Source organism: Geotrypetes seraphini, chromosome 4, assembly GCF_902459505.1.
Source record: "Geotrypetes seraphini chromosome 4, aGeoSer1.1, whole genome shotgun sequence".
Taxonomy (NCBI): Eukaryota; Metazoa; Chordata; class Amphibia; order Gymnophiona; family Dermophiidae; genus Geotrypetes; species Geotrypetes seraphini.
In genome coordinates this window covers 260,554,122-260,574,154 of record NC_047087.1, presented here as the reverse complement: position 1 = coordinate 260,574,154, position 20,033 = coordinate 260,554,122, and the positions used below count along the sequence as shown (strand labels likewise).

The window sequence follows — 20,033 nt, the reverse complement described above, 5'->3', positions numbered from 1 at the left end:
TTATTAACCTGCTGGTTTTGAATAAGATATCACACTGAGCACTCTATAATTATTTTTCAGTATTATATCATGCATTTTATATAATTAAATAATTTAATTCACCTCATTTGTTATATTATTAAGTCGGTGAATAGATTTATATATTTTCTCCTATTTATTTATATATTTTAACCAAAAAGTTCTACAGCCCAGAATCGATGGAACTTGGACATTTTGACTTAGACCATGTAAACCATGGCCTAAGTCACAAAAACCCACCTAAAGTTACCAGATAAGCACTTCTAACATATAAAACAGACCCCCCACACACTACCCCAGTGATCACCGACCCCCCCTAAAAATATTAATCACTCCTTTAAAATTCAGCCTCCAGACCATCATCACCTGGCATAGGAAAGCCTAGTTGTCCAGCACAGAGGCGGCTTAAGCCATCTTGGGGGTGGGTTAGGGACCCATAGAGAGGAGGACCCATGCCCATAAGCCCTGTAATCACTGCATTGATACTGAAACATGTGCACTCCCCTATACACCCCCAAAACCCTTTTTTACTGGCATATAAGTGGCTCCTGCAGACATAAGGGCTATTGGGTTGGTAGATAAGTGGGTCTAGGGGATTCTGGAGGTGGTTTGGAGGGCTCACCATTACCTATAAGGGAGCTGTAGTGAGGAGAAGCCATGGCACCCTTTTTGTGAAGTTCACAGCAGTGCCATGTAAGGTACCCCACTATTTAAGTGGCATGTCTGGGTGTGCAGTCCATCACTTTGCAGACCCCTCCCATGTCCAACACGGCTTGTTCTAGGAGTTTTTGACTTGGATGAAAAGTTGGCCGAAAATGTGGTATAAAGATGGACGATTTAGCGGCTTGGACGATCAGATTGGCAGGACGTATAATTAGATGATTTTCGAAACAAAAAAAATTTTGGACGTAATTTTCGAAAATGTGTCCTAGCCTGTTTTTTAGTTTGGACGACTTGCGACTTAGACGCAAACGGACTTAGACGTCCCTTTCAATTATGCCCCTCTAAGTGTTTTTCAGTGTAAATTTAAAAAAGGGGTCCAGTTAACAACTATTAATGACATAACTTTACTTGCATGAGACAATAGGATAGTGGGGGGAAATACAATTTGAAAGAAAGAGAGAACAATTAAGGATAATAACATGGGGAAAGGGAAAAATCAATTTTAGTATAGAAAATGAGCTTGGAAAGTCCCACAGATCAATTAACAGTCATATGCGTCTTTAAATAAGAAGCTTTTGAGGCCACCCTTGAATTTATCTAGATTCTGTTCAGACCTTAAATATGATGTTAACGAATTCCATATTGTTGGGGTTATCGTTGCAAAAGAAGAAGCCCTATGGTTACTAATGATTTTTAGGGATGGGACATGAAGAAGATGCTGTGATGCAGATCTTAAGGTTCTCGGAGGATCATGTGGAATCAGGTTGGAAGCCATGTGCCAAGTCATCAGTACATGATTCTACCTCAGCTTTCTGCCTAGCCCCTTAAAAGCACAAAGGAGGCAGGCTATATCCTGACATTCACAAAAAAAATTGAATCTCTCTTTTTTTTTACCTGGCACTTCTTGCACAGTTCTGTTGAAATTAAGGGGCAATTTGGTTAGAAAAGATTTTAAATGTCCTCTGCTTTGAGATTTGGCCTACAACCCCTCCCCCTCAGGCACACACATTTTCCCATAAATCTCTAATCTGTGGGTCTAAAAGGGATGACAAAAGTATAAATAAACTGGCCCACCAGACCAATTAAATTTAGACTTAAGAGCGTCCCTAGAACAAAACAGCACTACATTTGGCAGCTTTTGGGGGCAGATTAATGATAACATCCAATGACGTTAAATGGAGACAATCATTAGAGCAAAACTGGCACAAGGTTAGCATCGGAAGAAACTTTAATAAATCATACTTCTTTGGAGTCAAAGTTTATGTAGAGGATTACTATATTTCCTTTCCAGGGACCTCCTGCACATTATCAGGACAAGAGTTCCTTACAAATTGCAGTTTGCTGGCAGTAGTTTATGGACGCATTTGACTATAGCGAAAGGATTTCATAACCGGATGCCCTTTATATTATGGTTTATCAATATGTCTTTATACACCAGTGGTAAAATGTTCTGTATTGATTTAAAAGTGAACATCTTCACATCTAGCTGGAAGTGGGGAAAATAGCTGTCCGGGCAACTTCTGAACATTGGACACAAGTATACGACTGCTGCCTTGATTTTTCAAAAACAACTGTGTTGAAGACTTGCATTTGAAATACTAAAATTCTGTGAGAAAGGATCAAAGGATTTTGAGAACTGAAAGCTTTCTCCTAGGTCCAACCTAACTCTTAACTGGAAAATCTCATTACAAATATAAGTCCGGTTCTAATTTTCTATTCCCTCCTCCAAAAACAAAATATATAAATACAATTTCAACAGCCCCAATTTTTTTTAAATTGTTTATTTATTTGAATATCTCAATATAAGATACATACAATATTCTAAAGCAAATATGAGTCCACGTCAAGAAGAGAGAGGAACTGTAATCTAGAACCAGGGACATTAGATCATTTATTATATCATTGTCCTTATATTAAAATTTTTTGGAATTCAATTTGGCCACAAATTAATAAATTAATGGAAAATCATATTGCAATATCATATGATACAATTTTATTTGGAACAATGATGAGAATAAAAAGTCAAATTTCACCAGAAAATAATAAGCTTTTATTAATTATGACAGGGGTTGCCATCCAACATATAACTAATAATTGGAAAAATTACAACAACCTAAATTACACATTTTGGTGGAATACAATATGTCATATTTTTAAAATGGAAAGAACAATAGCAATACAAAAGGGGACATATACTAAATTTATAAAAATATGGGGGCCATTGACAAAATACTGTAATGAATAAATAATATGATGTTTTCTTCTTCTTTTCTTCTTTTAAGGATCTTTTTTATGACACACATAAAGGGGGGGTAAGAAAAATTAATTTATACATAGTATGTTATAATATATTATACAAAATGTAACGTATGAATAAAAGGTAATAAAAGGGTGGGGGGAGGGAAATGAGAAAAAATTTGTTTAGATTATATTGTATTAAATATAAAAAAGTTATTGAATATTTACAAATAGTATTCTAATATGTTGTATACTTTTTATAAAAATTTGAAAATTAAAATATTATATTAAAGTAATGAAAGGGAGGGGGGAGGGTGAGGGGGAAAATCAAATTCAGATATATAATGTATTAGATATAAAAGTGATAATATGCATTTATCAATTGTAATTTATTATTATGTACACTTTATGAAAAATTAGAAAATAAAAAATAATGGAAAAAAAAAAAAAAAAGAAGAGAGAGGAACATCTTCATACATATTAGCCAATAGGAAAAAGAAAAATAATTTGCCTGTATCACAACATTTTAAGTTAATTTAAACCACCGTCTCTTTCTCTAACAGGAATCTTTCTAACTGAACTGGTTTTAAAAAAGCGTACAATATATTAAGATAAGTAACCAAACATTTAGCTGGAAATTTTAGGAAAAAAGTTGCACCCAAAGAAATAACTCGAGATTTATATTGAAGAAATTGTTTATGCCTATAACAGCCCAAATTTTAGAAAAAAATCAACGATAGCTTTTCCTATGGTGCTGAATCCCTGTAATCGGATTAAAGGGAAGGCGCCTCATTTTCAAAACAATCCTCTTTGCACCTCTCTATATAGATCAGACTCATTTATTGTTTATCACGGTTCACCATGAACAAGACCCCCCCCCAAAAAAAACTCACACATACTTAACGACCTGCTCCACTGTAATCTATTTTGAGACGGCTATAAAGAGCAGATGGGTGGCACCACCATGGGTATGGACCTTCTGATAAAACTTTGCTTTTCGGCTGCTGACCTGCGTTTGAACCTGTGATTAGCATCATAGGTTACATCATAAGTTAGCTGGCCGACGCTTATGTCTCTCAGGATCCTGAACTTAAATATAGGGTGAACTTCAGGCCAAAGCACTAATTTCAGAGGATTGTAATATCGCCTTAATGGCGAGTTAGACCTCCAGGTCCATAATTCAATAGCATTAATATGTTCTTATGCTTCAAACTGGTGACCAGTTTCTAGTCCAGAATCCCCTTACTAGGGGGTGCTGAAAAGTTCTCAGCCCAACCAAGAAGAGAATGATGTGGATAGGGTTCAATCAATGAAATGAAAATGTAAAAATAAATAAATAAATAAATAAGAGAGATTTCTGCAGCTTGGCACTTAACGAAATAAGGCAACACTCTTTTCAGCAGTGGCAAAACAAGGCTCAGAATTTAGAAAGTTGGTTGGTTGGGCTGAGGACTTTTTTTCAGCACTCCCTGGTATAGCATGAGATTTGGGAGCTTAATAAATTTTTTAAAAAAAACTACTGTATGTATCAAAAACATTCTAAGGTTTGCTTTCCACCTTCACTTGGGCAGGCAGGGGCATCTATTTCAAAAACTCAACTAGCCTGAATCAGAAATAGCTAACTCATTGCCAAAAATAAATGAGGAGAGCAATTTCTTGAAAATTATTTTTAAGGGGTGGGGGCGGACATGCTTTATGAAAAGTTTTCTTTAGCTTTGTGGGCACAGCGGTATTTGTGAAAGCAGATCATAGGAGAAAGACAAGAGAAAGATGAAGCGTGCTGTTTGCTTAAGTGACAAAATTAACTTTGTTGCTTTGTATATTGCTAACTAGTCTAGACCAAACCTTTTTAAAAAAAAAATCTAGTTTTATGGTCGTTGTCCTCTACCTCCATATTCTTTGAATGCCACAGTGATGAATAAAAGACTTTTCTGGATTGCAGTTGTAAACAGAAAACATGGGATTCTTCTTCTTTTTTTAATTGACTTCACAGTTAAGCTGCGCCTTTAGGAGACGAGGTACAAAGCACCCTGTACGATTCCCATTGTGTTGGGCAAATTAACACCTTTTCAAAGTAAAATCTTCTGATTGTCTGTCTAAAGCTCACTGGAGGTGGTAGGAGAATCCAAATGGTTAAAGATTTTAGCCAGCGTCGTCCTGATAGGAGGGGCTCAGAGTCCTGGCACAATCTGCAATTAAAGATGAACTTTGGGTGAACTAATTTATCTGAGCAAGGTAGAAAAAAAAAAAAAAAAAGGGGGGGGGGGGAGGCAGAGATCCGGGGTAGAATATAAAAAGGAGGCAAGGGGGCGGTTGTGTCTGCACCTCAGAGAGCCGGCCAGGTAGAGGGCCAGAGTCCATCACTGGGGTTGGCGAGTGGTATAGCGCTATGGGCTTGTATACCTTGTTCGCCAGCGCCCTTTGCACGTTTGTGCTGCCCTTGTTACTCTTCTTGGCAGCGGCGAAACTCTGGGAGTTGTACTGTGTGAGCGGCCGGGACCTCCAGTCTCACTTTCCTCTCCCGCCGGGAACCATGGGGCTTCCTTTTTTCGGAGAAACGCTCCAGCTGGTCCTTCAGGTACTCTTATTTCGTTTTCCTTTCGTTTGGTCGGCTCTTGATAAGCCTTGATCCGAGGGGTAGGAGGGGGGAGGGTTTACTTAGATGCAAATATAGCAATTTCAACTGAATTGGAACAGGGGGTGACTTCTGAGATCTGGGGTGTTTTAATGTTTTGCTTTGCATTTGTGGCTACTGTTTCTAGTCTATGTATGAACATGGCTATACCTGGAATCTCTACATCTTCAGAGTTAAATGGAACTGAAATAATATTAAAAGGAAAAGGGATTTGGAACTGGTCCTAAATTTAGAACTCTAGTGCAAGGGGGTGGGATTTGATATACACCTTTCTATGTTTACATACTCTATGCAGGTACTTATTTTTTACCTGGACCAATGGAGGTCAGGTTAAATAAACGACTTGGTTAGTCTCAAGGAGCTGTAACGAGAATCAAACCCAGTTCTCAAGCCCCTGTACTAACCACTAGGCTATTCCTCCACTCCACTTTATTCATCTGGATTTTACCTTTTTTTAGAGACGAAAATTTCTCCAGATGAAACGTAGAAAGTATGGCTTCATTTACAAGACCCATCTGTTCGGGAGACCCACCGTACGGATCATGGGGGCTGACAACGTGAGACAGATCTTGTTGGGCGAGCACAAGCTGGTGTCGGTGCGGTGGCCAGCGTCGGTGAGGACCATCTTGGGCTCAGGCTGCCTCTCCAACTTGCACGAGTCGCAGCATAAGAACCGGAAGAAAGTAAGTAGAGGGTCATTCCATCCTAGAAAATACGGAGGGGGGGGGGAGGGTCAGGGCAGCCTCTGTATAACCCCAAGTGCCCCCAACTACCAGCACTGCCAGTTTTTGTGACTGAAGGTCTAGAAAACTACGCGTGATGTACAACTGATTCGCAGCGACCTCCGTTGTCTGCTTTTAATTGCTAATTACACTTCCTAGAGGTTACATTTATTTACTCGTTCAATTTCTATATCATTCTCCCAGGGGAGCTCAAGTATTCTTCCCTGTCTGTCCTGGCGGGCTCAGAATATTCCTAATGTACCTGGGGGGCAATGGAGGGCACTTGCCCGGGGTCACAGGGAGTAGTGTGGATTTGAACCCACAACCTTCAGGGTGCAGAGGCGGTAGCGTTAACCACTGCGCCACGAGCTTTAGCCAGTAGCCATTTATCTTTTTATATTGTCTACGGCTGTTCGGAATGTGAAATTTTGGCAAGCTGCAGACTTTCTGGACCGAAGAGTAAACAAACCGGAACGATATGCGCTTGCGTGAGCTTCAGCCATACGCGTCACTGACTCGGGCTGTGTGTCTGTCTGTTGGGCAGGTGATCATGCAGGCGTTTTCCCGGGAAGCCCTGGAGAATTATATCCCCGTGATGGAGGAGGAGATCGGCCGCTTGGTGGCGCAGTGGCTGACGAGGGGCTCTTGCGTGCTGGTCTATCCGGAGGTGAAGCGCCTCATGTTCCGCATCGCCCTCAGGATCCTGCTCGGCTTTGAGCCGCGCCAGATCGACGGAGGCACCGAGCAGCAGCTGCTGGAAGCCTTCGAAGAGATGATCCGAAACCTGTTCTCGCTGCCCATCGACGTTCCCTTCAGCGGCCTGTACCGGGTAATATTTCCCGCACAGTTGGGAATCAGGCGGGGCTGCGAGCCTAACGCCTGTTGCATGTTTTCTTGTCCTAAACAATATCATAAATGATTTATCAGCCTTTCTCAGGCTTCCCAAAAAACCAGTATCGTAAGAGAATAATATTGGTCATGAATTTTGAAATCTCCCCCTCCCCTTTTTTTTTGTTTGAACTTACCCAGGACAACACCCATTGAATTATGTTATTCCATCTCTAGGGCCTGAAAGCTAGGAATGTAATCCATGATAAAATTGAACAGAATATAAAGGCGAAAATTGCAAAGGATTCGGATAATGGATATAAGGATGCTTTGCAGCTACTGATGGAGCACACACAGAAGAATGGAGAGCAGTTAAACCCACAGGTAAAATATAAGCCTTACCCCCCTTGCATACTATAATGGTGAGGTCCAGTTAGTAGACAATATTACTGAATAGCAAACTCCGATCTTGCAGGATGCTGTCATTAAAGGAAGTGTGTGTGTATGTATTGTTGCTGAGACGGAAGTTGTATTTCTACTCAAGCACTTTTTTTTTTTCTATGAATGAAACATTTTTGGTTTGTTAAAATAAACGTAGCAATATTTATTCAAACTGAACTAAAATGAGATTCCAACTGTATACTGTACTATATATTGTCTCTAGAATGCTATTTTCTTTTTTTCTTTATTTATTATTTTAACAATTTAAACAAGAGAATAAACTTCTTGTACAGAAAATGAATAAGATATAGATTCCAATATCACAGCAATTGAATTTTAAAAAGTAAAATTATCAACTTAATCAATATTTAAAGTCCCAAATTGGAGCAATCCAAGATTCAAATGAGTGAATCAATAAAGAAGAAAAAAAAAGGAAATAACATATCCTATTTGAAGATAGGCAGACAACTATCAGTGATTACAGGAAAAAAAAAATGTTCTTATTTAATTGCTGTTATCACATTTTCCCCTTCAAGACGTTTCATGTTTAGAAATCCTGACAGCTGAGAGGGTTCAAAGAATATATAGTTAGAAGTCTTATATTTTACTAAACATTTGCATGGATATCGTAAAAGAAAAGTTGCGCCCATTGCATTTACTCCTGGCTTTAACAACAAAAATTGTTTTCTTCGTTTCTGAGTTTCTTTTGTCACAGAATGCTATTTTCTATAATAAACTAAATGAAACATTTTTGTTAAAATAAACGTAGCAATATTTATTCAAACTAAACTAAAATGAGATTCCAACTGTATACTGTACTATATATTGTCTCTAGAATGCTATTTTCTATAATAAACTAAATTTGACTCTTGTACTGCTCAGTAGAAGACCTATAACGGCAAACGCCCTGTAACAAACAGTACATTTTTAACATGGGACGGTCCCTGTGCAGAAATAAATTTCCATGTTTTTTTCAAATTTATTTTGTTGCCTTTTTTTTTTTTTTTTTTTTTTGCATAAAATGACAGCTGTTTGTGGGTATGGCATCAATGATCACCACAGTGCTTTTGCTCTCCCCAGGAAATAAAAGAATCTGCGACTGAACTGTTGTTTGGGGGCCATGAAACAACAGCGAGCGCAGCCACTTCTTTAATCACTTTTTTGGGGCTCCATTATGAAGTACTTCAGAAAGTGAGAAAAGAGCTGAACAATATGGTAAGATTTCTTAAAATATGCAAACTACTTTCTATATCTATTGTAGCTGTAACAGATATTTTGACCTTTCTGAGGGCATTGATTTGGTCTTGTTTGGAAAACCATACATTTTAAATTATTTATATTGTTTTGATAATCAATGATATTTTGACCCCCCCAGTAGTTAGTATTTCTCCATCTTGTTTTCTGTAAATTCATTTTCTACAAAATTATGACATCTTAGAGTATTAAAACATGTATCATTTGGAATAGATAATAAAACCAGAGTCCAGTCTGTGTCATTAAAACCTGGCTATGGGAAGATAATTTTTCCAGTCACCTTTCATTACAATTTAGAGCTCAGATCTCCCTGAGATCAGTTCTTAAAGGAATTCAGTTAAGTGTGGTGGTCAGTTTTGTTTGAAATAAAGAATGAAAAAAACAAAAGGAATTGACCCCGAAATATCCACAAAAAAGAAAATCCAGAGAAAACCAAAAAAACTCTGTGGAGTGACGATGTTCCTAAATGGACTTTATTTGAAAGTGTCAATATTCCAAAGGTACACTGAAATCATCCACATAAAATAATTCCATCCACGTAAAAATAAATCATCCACATAAGAGCCTTAAAAGACCTAGTCCGCTAGGGATACAGGACCCAACACGGTCCGCGTTTCGACAAAAAGTTTTCTTCAGGGGTCCCTGGGGGTCCTATAAAGGTGAGTATGTGGGAAACAATTGTGTGGTGAGCCGGAAGTGAGACACTGCTAGGTCCTTTAAGGCTTTTATGTTAATTAATTTATTTTTATGTGGATGAATTTATTTTATATGGATGATTTCAGTGTACCTTTGGAACTTTGACACTTTCAAATAAAGTCCATTTAGGAACATCGTCACTCCACAGAGTTTTTTTTTTAAATAAAGAATGACACAGGGACTGTTTTCTTTGTGACTCTGTACAGCGCTGTGTAGGTCTGGTAGTGCTATAGAGATGATTAATAGTACAGTGGTGCCTCACACAACGAACTTAATTCGTTCCAGGAGCAAGTTTGTTATGCGAAAAGTTCGTTATGTGAAACGCGTTTTCCCATAACAATACATGTTAAAAAAAATAATTCGTTCTGTAGCATAAAATATGCTAAGATGACATAAAAAAAGATAAATTTATCTTGTTAGAGCTGTTAGCATGATATAGAGGGGATATATGTGAAGGGGAGGGGAGACAGGGGTTTTGTTGATCCTTGCTGTGTATTATAATCACCCCCCACATACTCCCCAGTACCTTTTTTAATTCCTCCCATCTTTCCCAGCCAGTGGCGTACAGGCCAGAAGCGCAGAGATCAGGAGCAATTCCTCTGCACGCCTGTGTGGGCCCATGCCGATCTCCGAATGGCTGCAGTTAGTTCTTGTGAGTCCCGCGAGAGCTGACTGCAGCCATTCAGAGATCAGCGCAGGCCCAGGCAGTAGCACAGAAGGCTTGCTCTTGATCTCTGTCTGCGCTTCTGGCTGGGAAATTTGCTAGACCACCAGTTCGAGTGAGCGGGTGAGAAAGTTGCAGCAGTGGTGGCTTTTTTAAAAAAATATGTGGCGGCGGGGGGAGGTTTAAAAATATGCGGTGGTGGCGGTGGGAGGTTTAAAAATATGCGGTGGCGGCGGGGGGAGGTTTAAAAATATGCGGTGGCGGCGGGGGGAGGTTTAAAAATATGCGGTGGCGGCGGCAGGGGGGTTTAAAATATGTAGCGCCGAGAGAGGGCAGTTAAGGATGCAGCTCGGGCGACTTCGTTGTGTGAAACGAAGTTCGTTGTGGGAAGCAAGACCTGAAGTTCGTTGTGCGCAGCGTTTGCTGTGCGAGGCGTCCGTTATGCGAGGCACCACTGTAGTGGTAAAGACAAATTTGTCCCCATTCTTGCAAGTTCTCTCTCCATCCCCATCCTGTCCCTGTGGATTCTGTCCCTGCCCATCCCTGCAAGCTCTGTCCTCATCTGCACACGTTAAAGCATTTGAGGCTTGTGCAAATGAAGGCAGAGCTTGCTGGGATGGGACAGAGACAGAGCTCATGGGGACAGGTCGGATGTGGGGACAAATTTGTCCTCATGTCATTCTAGTTTGAAACTGAAGGAATTCATTTCTGAATTATTTGAGAACTTTTACATGTAAGCAGATTGTGTTTAACAACATAAAAAGACCTCCACTGTTACAAAGCTTGTAGAAATGAAGACAACAGGGGGATGATTTTTCAATTAATTTGCACAGGGGTTACTATGTCCCAACAATCAAGACAACAACCAACTGAACCTGGAAATCCTTGAACATCTTAAATATACAGGATGCGTCATTAAAGAAACACTCAGGCTTAGTCCTCCAGTCCCAGGAGGATTTCGTGTTGCACTCAAAACTTTTGAGTTAAATGTAAGTCCCTTTTTACTCTTTCCGCCCTATTTTAGTTCTTTAGGAGGTCCTTTGCTGGCTGTAAACTTGAATTAAGATGCAGGGTTATAATATTTAGTTAGCACAAACAATGCTAATTGTTTTGGTAATGTAAATCGTGCATAAAGTAGAACCAATCTGACATAAATCAATAAAATGAAAATGCTGCCTTTGGGTGGGATGTGATTAACGGTGAATTGTAGGTGTGCATGCCAGAGAATTGCCACTAAAGAGAAGTTCCTGTTTGACATATTGGGAATAAAATGTACTTAATGCTGGAATTGGTAATTTAGCATTGTTCTTCAACAATAGTAAAATTCCACCATGATCACTATAACAGTAGTATTACAGTATAATCTGCAAAATGTAAAGAAGGCAGAGTTGGATTTTTTTTTTTTTAATTCTAGTCTCTCTTTTTTTGGCCCTGAATATCCCGAGGTTACTTCAGAAACCTCAAATATATCCAAATGTGCTTTTGATAGTTTTAAAGGGTTGTTCTGCTGTGCTTAATATTGTAGCTGGCTCTTGTTTATTTATTTATAATCCGCCTTTATCAAAGTAGAGTACAATATAACACATACAATAAAAGTAACATACTACATAAAAATAGCATTTAAAACATAAGCATTTCACATTACATGATCTACATCCATAAAAATCATCTTTTTTTTTCATTACAAAACATAATTGCAATTGCTCCTATAAACAGAGTTAGCAAATCCCACAAAATCTTCAGACAATTACAGAAATGAAATTGGAAAGCAAAGAGAATCTTGATTTTTTTTTTTTTTTTCTACAAGAATACAATGTAATGTAATGTAATGTAATTTATTTCTTATATACCGCTACATCCGTTAGGTTCTAAGCGGTTTACAGAAAATATACATTAAGATTAGAAATAAGAAAGGTACTTGAAAAATTCCCTTACTGTCCCGAAGGCTCACAATCTAACTAAAGTACCTGGAGGGTAATAGAGAAGTGAAAAGTAGAGTTAGAGGAAAAATAAAAATAAAATAAACATTTTAACAAGACAGCATTGATCCAAATACTTTGGAAGGTGAAAAGTAATTTTGTAAAGGTTTTGATTGTGGAATAAGCCTAATTTGGGCCTGTGCCCAATTTATGTGTATAATTTAATTGAGTAATAAGTCAATTAGCACTAATGCTTGGGTGCTAAGAATTAATTACTGGTGCTAATTGGCAACAATTTGAATTTACAAGCACATTTTGCTAAGCGCTCTTTTATAAAGAGGTGTGTGCACATTTTTTAGTGCATAGCCCCTGACCCATCCATGTCCTTCCAGTGACCACGCCCCTTTTTTAGCACATGAGTTACTCGCTCTTACTTTCAGGGGCATTCACTACAGATGCATGCCGTATTATAGAATTTGGGGGATCCACCCATTAATTTATGCTCCTGGATTGAAACTAGGTTTCACTGGATGTAAATTGTTGCATCCAAAGTTAGGCGCAGATCCCAGCGCTATGTGTTATTCTAGAATTAGAAACACCCAACTCAGAACGCCATTTATAGAATAGCTGTCGGTGCTAATTTTTTCTGCCATTTACTGGATTTAGTCCCATATGACAATTGTGTATACTTGTATGCGTATAGTATATAGGCATTCCCAGGCCTGTAGTTGGAATAGAGTTGCAATGTACTCGTGTATATTATAAAATATCCAAGCATCATGGCAACTGGTTCTAGGAGCCTAGTTTATTAAAAGCGCAAAGGATGCCTATGTAAAAAGTCCAAAGACACCTATTATCAAAATCTTCCACACAACTGCAGCAATTTCACTCTTTTTGCATGGGGATTAATTTTATTGGAACATTCCACAGACCTCAAACAAAACTGGACTATCTAAATATTAAAGAGGCTCTTTTACAAAAGCTTAACCTGTGCTAACTGGCGTTAGTGTGCACTAAGAGGGGCATAATAAAAAAAAAGTCTAAGTCCCCTTTTGGCCTAAGGCCTTAAACGTTGAAAGTAGAAGCAGGGAAAATGTCCATTATAAAAAAAACGTCCAAAAGGAGGGTTTTTTAAAAAAAATAATGGCGTGCCTCTACGTTCAGCTGTTTAAACACCCAGACCACCACAACTTCTACACTAACACCATATAATCAACCTAAAAAAAGCTTAAGCCCCAAACGTCCAAAACAAGGGCTTTTAGGCGAAGGAGGAGCCAGTCCTTCACCTAAAAGCTGGATTCTGTAACCGGTGTCTGTCAAAAACAACGATCCGGGCAGGAGGGAGCCCAAGCCCTCCTGCCCCGCGGCACCCCCAAACCCCCCAACACGATCAGGGCAGGAGGGAGTCCAAGCACTCCTGCCCTGATGAACCGTGACTCCCCCCCCCCCGCTGACATTGGGGCAGGAGGGAGCCCAAGCCCTCCTGCCCAGCGGCACCTTCACCCCCCCACTGGCCGATTCCGATGGGGCCAGGAGGGAGCCCAAGCCCTCCTGGCCCGGCGGCACTGCGACCCCCCCACCCGCCCAAAACGCTAAGTTCAATTCTATAAACAGCACCTAATTTGAATGACACGTGGTAGGTATCATTTTCAATGGTGCCTATCTACTGTATTTAGGCCCTAAATGCTGCATGGTCCATAGGTATAAAATGGAAGGCACAGAATTTATTGCACACTAGTGACCATTAGGGCATGCTAATAAGCTATTGTAAAAGGGCCCCTAAGTCTGACTTCTGATGTTGGGACTTGTTGCACAGAGCTACCTGTTTCATATAGCATTCAATAGGCAAAATGGAACCAAAATCAGAATATAAATTTTGCCTTCTAGTTCAGAACTTTTGGGGACTATTTGATTTTGTCGAAACCCTCCATTTGACACTGCACCCATTTTAACATGAGACTACTTCCTTGTGCATGTCTCATTCTTAAGTTCTGCTATAAATGAACTTATTTTATAGCAACCATAAATTATATGGTGACTGCACCACCAGGTAAACATACTAAATAACAGCAGATAAAAGACCTGAATAGTCCATCCAGTCTACCCAACCGTACACTCTCTATAAGTTAATGACTTAATTTCAATTATCCTTTTTCTTACATACTTCTGGGCCAGAAACCCAAAACTCTGCCCAGTATTGTACTTAGGTTCCATCTACTGGAGTCTCTGTCGAAGCTCACTCCAGCCCATCTAAACCATCCCAGCCATCGAAGCCCATCCTCAACTGAATGGCCATATATGGGACACAAACCATGCAAGTTTGCCCATTACTGGCCTTACCCCTTCTTCTACAAAACCACGCTAGTGGTTTTTAGAGCAGAAAGTCGTGCTGAATGGTGTCAGGTCAAGAGCGCGCCGGGACAAAGGCGCGAGTGGACAATTGAGCGCAGCGCGGAGGTGCGCGCCGAAGAAAATTACTATTTTTAGGGCTCCGTGGGGCGTGGGGGGGAACCCCCCCACTTTACTTAATATAAATCGCGCCGTATTGTGGGGACGTTGTGGGGGTGTTGTAACCCCCCAAATTTTACTGAAAACTTCACTTTTTCCCTGTTTTTAGGGAAAAAGTTAAGTTTACAGTAAAATGTGGGGGGTTACAAACCCCCAAACCCCCCATAACACCGGTGTGATTTGTAGTAAGTAAACTCGGGGTGCTCCCCAACAAAAAAAACCCCTGCCAGAACCCCTAAAAACAGTAATTTTCTTCGGCGCGCGCCTCCATCTTGCGCTCAGTTGTCGGCGCGCGCCTTTGTCTTCCGCGTTGTTGTCTATGAACCGTGCTGAATGGCCTGTGCTGCTCCCGATGTTCAAGTTCCCATGAGCAGCAGCATGGGCCATTCAACGCGGCGCACCGTGCTAGAAACTGCTCGCGTGGTTTCGTAGAAAAGGGGGTAAGTTCTTCAATATATGCTGCCATTTTCTGATTAGAGATCCTTTGTCATGGTTTTTTGAACTTTGTCACTGTTTTCCTCTCCACCACTTCCCTCAGGAGTGCATTCCAGGCATCAGCCACCCTCTCCATAAAGAAGAATTTCCTAACATTACTCTTAAGTCTTTCACCCCTCAACCTCAAGTTATTGGTTTTTACCATATTCCTTTCTCTGGAAAATATTTTCCAGTGTTAATGCCTTTCAAGTATTTGAAAGTCTGAATCATATGTCCCCTGTGATGAACATTGAATTGGAAGTTTCTCAGAGATTGAACCTTCAAGCATCTCAAGTTGTAAGGGGAGACCACCCTTGCAGTCAAGTCATTTGTTCTCCCTCTCTGAAGGGTGTAAAACCCGACAGACAAGACTTCCAACATTTGTCTACTGTACATGGCGAAACAATAGCAAAGGATGCTTAAATTGATCATATCCAACATTTTGGGCCTATTTTACAAAGCTGTGGTAGTGAGTCCTGGTGCGTCAAACGCGACACAATTTGTAGGAACTGAATGGACCGCGTCACATTTGCTATGCAGGAGTCACTACTGCGGCTTGGTAAAGGGACCCTATAGCAGCAGTTTGTAATCTAAATTTCTGTTAGCCCAGGAAATAATATATATGATTTTACCTTGCATTAAAATGTAAGCGTACATTATATTTTATAGGAAAAATGGTCATATAAAGGATATATGAATAAGACTGCCTTTCAGTTTTAGGAAGCTTTTGTATAACATAAGAGATAATGAGAGTTCTAAGCCGTGTTGTAGTAAACATCTATGTGTGAAGTAGTTTGGATTTATAGTTCCACTTTCCAGGCCTATAATTTCAGGGATAAGATACAGGTTTCCATTATGGAAAAGCCATTTTTTTTGTTTTTCAGTGTACACTGAAACTAGTATGCAGTAAAGGGAACAAAATGAAAGAAAAAAAAATATTTTGCTTGTACCACCCCACCTCCATCCCCAGTTTCTGCCTAGCAAACCTATAGTGCAGAATGTGTTGTGTGTGGGGGATGTTTTTAATATTATTCTGACCACTAATAGCACTGAATGAATCAAATCCTGAGTGGAGCAAGTTCGCGAGGTCATTTTACAGCCACACACGATAGCCTCTGACAATTTGCAGACAATTTCATGCTTGTCAAGTGGCACAGAGCCTCCCAATGGGTGTGGTGGTAGTGTTCTGTTTTGGGGTTTTTTTTTTAGTTTTGATAGGTTTTTACTGCAGAGTAAAAAGCTCTTTATTGCTGACTGAACTTTTGAAATGTTGGTTCTACTACAAAATGCTCTTGAATAGTAATGCCATTATTTTATTTTTCTAGGGCTATCAGATTCCTAAGGGCTGGAATGTTATATACAGTATCTGTGATACTCATGATGTTGCTGAATTTGTCCCTAATAAGGATGAATTTAACCCAGATCGATTTATGTTGCCTCACCCAGAGGATTCTTCTTCCCGATTCAGCTTTATTCCATTTGGTGGTGGAGTAAGAAGTTGTGTAGGCAAAGAGTTTGCAAAAATTCTTCTCAAAGTATTTACAGTACAGTTGACCAGAAATTGTGATTGGAAACTCTTGAACGGCCCTCCAACAATGAAAACTGGACCCATTGTATATCCAGTGGACAATCTTCCTACAAAGTTCATAAGTTTCAATGGCATAGCTTAAGTATTTAAAATGTCCATAGTTTTAAAATATCTATGGTAGCTTTTTATAGTGACCACCTTTTTGAGGTATTTTAAATTTAACTTGTAAATTTATAATATTAATGTAATAGTTTATTTATAAGTCTTTTAAATATTTTTGTAAAGCTGTTACATATTTCTACATTTCAAGCACTATGATTATGGGTCTTTGATCTAAAATCAGCCTATTTGTATAGAAATAAAATTTCTTACTTAACCTACCTAAAAGCTTATCTATATATGAACATGTCCAAACAATTTTTGAAAATGTGAATGAGGCGAAGGCATGGCAGGCAGTGTGTGACATTCTGAACTGTTGTATAAGGTAGGATTATAGATGTGTACAGGTTATATTGTTTTTAAAACAGAAAACTGATTTTTCATGACTACTCTCCCCAGCCTGTAGGCACACATGTTTTTTGCCTAGTCAAATTTTTGTGAGACACCTCCCAGCCTAGTCAAATTTTTGATGAGTCCCAACATACTGGTATAATTCATTGTGAAGGCCTCTACTTGTAAACTGTTAGAAATTGATTAGAATATGACTATTAGCCTTGCTTGGAATTCTTAGAAGTTGAATCATGTAACATGATTTAATGGATTAAGTTTAAGATTTTAATTATAATGCATAGAATATTGCATATAGATTTTCCTTCACTTTTGGCAGATCTATTGACTTAAATTCAGAGAAGGGCTGTTTGTTATCAAAATAGGACCACCTAAGGTTCTGGTACCACTTCATGTGCACTTGGAAAGCAACATTAGGCTATTTATTTAAATTTTGTGATACTGTATTTATGGAATTCCTTTCCCCAGTATTTTCATGTTGAGCCTTCTTTTAATGTGTAAATTCCAAGAAGGTTGGTTTTAGAAGCTGACCAAATTTAAGCCAAATTTGGTCCAAAATCTGGATTCAGCCATGTTTTTGGTTTTGTCCAAAAATGTTGGTACACTTCTGGCTGAAACTGAACCTGCATCAACCAAAAGTGCCACCCTCTTACCACCTGTGACCCCTTCTGACAGACAGCTGCCTGCCAAGCTCTCGTATCCCATATCCATAGACCCTCCCCAGGCCTTCCTTAGGAGCCTTGATGGTCTTCTGGCCTAGTTAGGGCCGAAGTGACCCAGTTGCTCCTTCCTATGCTGGCTCAGTATCCAAAATGGATGTAGGAAACCTCGAGCAGTATTCTCACTACCACTAGGGGGCAGAGACCAGTAGGGCCCAATTTATTTTAGGGCAACTTGCTTTGTGTGTGTGGGAGGGGGCCATGCAGCACAGATTTTGGTTTCGGTTTCAGTGTCAGCTGAATTTCAGCAGTGAATTTCAGCCACAGATTTATTTTAGGCTGAAATCAAATAACCTAGTTTTGAACACTCTCTAGCTTATCCTCTCTAGTTATCCATCATAATTGTAAGGGAGTGGCGCTGAGTGGTATTGAGAGGAGCAAAGCAGTACAGTATGGTACTTGTTGTGATATTGCTGTATATGTATATTTTGATGGTTATGGTTGGATTATTTTACTGTTATTGATTTTTTGTGTGTGTGGTTTTATGAAGTAGATACTTTGAATGAACGAAATATAGAAAATTTGGAACTAAACATCAACCTATTTTTCCAGAAGATGTATTTTGAGACTAATCAATTATGGCTTCTTTGTGTCCAGGGAACAGTAAAGATAAATCTTTTAGGCTGTTTTTCAATCTTCTTTCAAATTACGGGCTCTGATTTTTTTTCTTTTTTTTTCTTCATATGATGTTTTTGGTCCAGAAATATCAAAGAAGAGACATGTTAATTTAATCATGTATTTTTTAATGGGTATAACTTATGGGCAGACTGGATGGACCGTTCATGCCTTTATCTGCTGTCATTTCATTTACTATGACTGCACCTTGAATACTACGGTATGTGCAATTCTGGTCACCACATCTCAAAAATATATATATTGAAGAATTAGATAAGGTACAGAAAAGGGTAATGAAAATGATAAATAGGATGTGATGACTTCCCTGTGAGTAAAGGGAAAAGCAGCTAGAGCTCTTCAACTTGTGAAGAGATGACTCAGGAGAGTTATGATAGGTTATGACAGGTAGTTGTGAGATGTGAATTGCTTGTTTACTCTTTCCATAAATACAATAACTTGGAATACAATGACGCTACTAAGTTGTAGATTAAAAAAAAACTAGAGAAAATACTCTAGAATTCATTGCTAGAGAATGTGTTGAAAGCAGTTATCTTAGCAGGATTTAGAAAAAGGTTTGGATGATTTCCTAAAAGTCTATAAGCTATCTTTAGGATAGGCTTGGGAAAATCCACTGCTTATTTGGAGAATAAGCACCCTAAATCCTGTTTTACTCTTTTGGGATCTTGCCAGGATATTGGGCTTGATGGACCTTCGGTCTGTCCCAATATGTAAACTCTTATGTCCTCTTTTATTCTTAAGGATGGGTGTTAGATTGGGGGGTCCTTTTACTAAGATGCGCTAGCTGATTTAGCCCGCACTAAATATTAGCTTGCGCTAAATTGGCTAGTGCGCCTTAGTAAAAGAGGGGGTTGGTGTCTGCACATTTGAAAATGCAATAAAAATTATTGGATCCAATAATTGGATCCTTTATTTTTATCCCATGCTTTTATGAATTCCATCATCGTTTTCCTCTCAACCACTTCCCTCGGGAGGGCATTCCAGGCATCTACCACCTTCTCCGGGAAGAATTTCCTAACATTGCTCCTAATGCTTCCTTCCTGTAACCTCAAATTATATCCTGTAGTTTTACCACTTTTTTCTTATCTGGAAACGATTTGGTTCTATATTGATACCTTTCAAGTATTTAAACGTCTGTATCCTATCTCCCCTGTTCCTCCTCTCCTCACCTCACTTGTTAACCATGCTGGTTGTTGTTTGGTCTTCCTTATTCCTTTTTTTTTTTTTCTTTGAAAACTATTTTTTTTTTTTTACGGCCTCTTTTACAAAGCCGCACTAGCAGCCCCGAAGCCCATAGAGATTTAAAGGGCTTCGGGGCTGTTGCCACGCGGCAGCTGCTCGCGTGGCTTTGTAAAAGAGGCCGTAAGTCTTTATTAATTTTAATAACATACAAAGTGCATACAAAAATACAATTGGTACCAAATAACAGCATTTATTACTACTACTAATAATAATATAAACATCTTTCCCTCCCCTGGATGTGTGTGTGTACCAAAAGAATGGAAAATAAAGATAAAAGACAACTATAACGAATCCACAAAAGACGTCAATGGACCCCAAACTAATTTGAATATCTCAGTATGCCC

The 20,033-nt window shown here is 39.1% G+C and overlaps 1 protein-coding gene across 5 annotated transcripts in view; it reads left to right on the top strand.

Annotated features, from left to right (window-relative positions):
- Positions 1 to 18,353, top strand: part of LOC117360028 (cytochrome P450 26A1) — a 52,494-nt gene extending 34,141 nt beyond the window's left edge. For 4 of the 5 annotated variants that reach the window (XM_033943591.1, XM_033943588.1, XM_033943590.1 and 1 more), the window contains exons 2-7: positions 6,013 to 6,237; positions 6,821 to 7,105; positions 7,342 to 7,488; positions 8,626 to 8,760; positions 10,993 to 11,148; positions 16,386 to 18,353. In XM_033943591.1, coding sequence (XP_033799482.1) covers positions 6,031 to 6,237; positions 6,821 to 7,105; positions 7,342 to 7,488; positions 8,626 to 8,760; positions 10,993 to 11,148; positions 16,386 to 16,730 — 1,275 coding nt within the window. In that variant the 5' untranslated portion in view covers positions 6,013 to 6,030 and the 3' untranslated portion in view covers positions 16,731 to 18,353. Of the gene's footprint in view, positions 1 to 5,258; positions 5,498 to 6,012; positions 6,238 to 6,820; positions 7,106 to 7,341; positions 7,489 to 8,625; positions 8,761 to 10,992; positions 11,149 to 16,385 lie in introns of those variants that run through there. The other variant, XM_033943586.1, reaches the window with a different exon arrangement.
- The last annotated feature ends 1,680 nt before the right edge of the window (positions 18,354 to 20,033 follow it).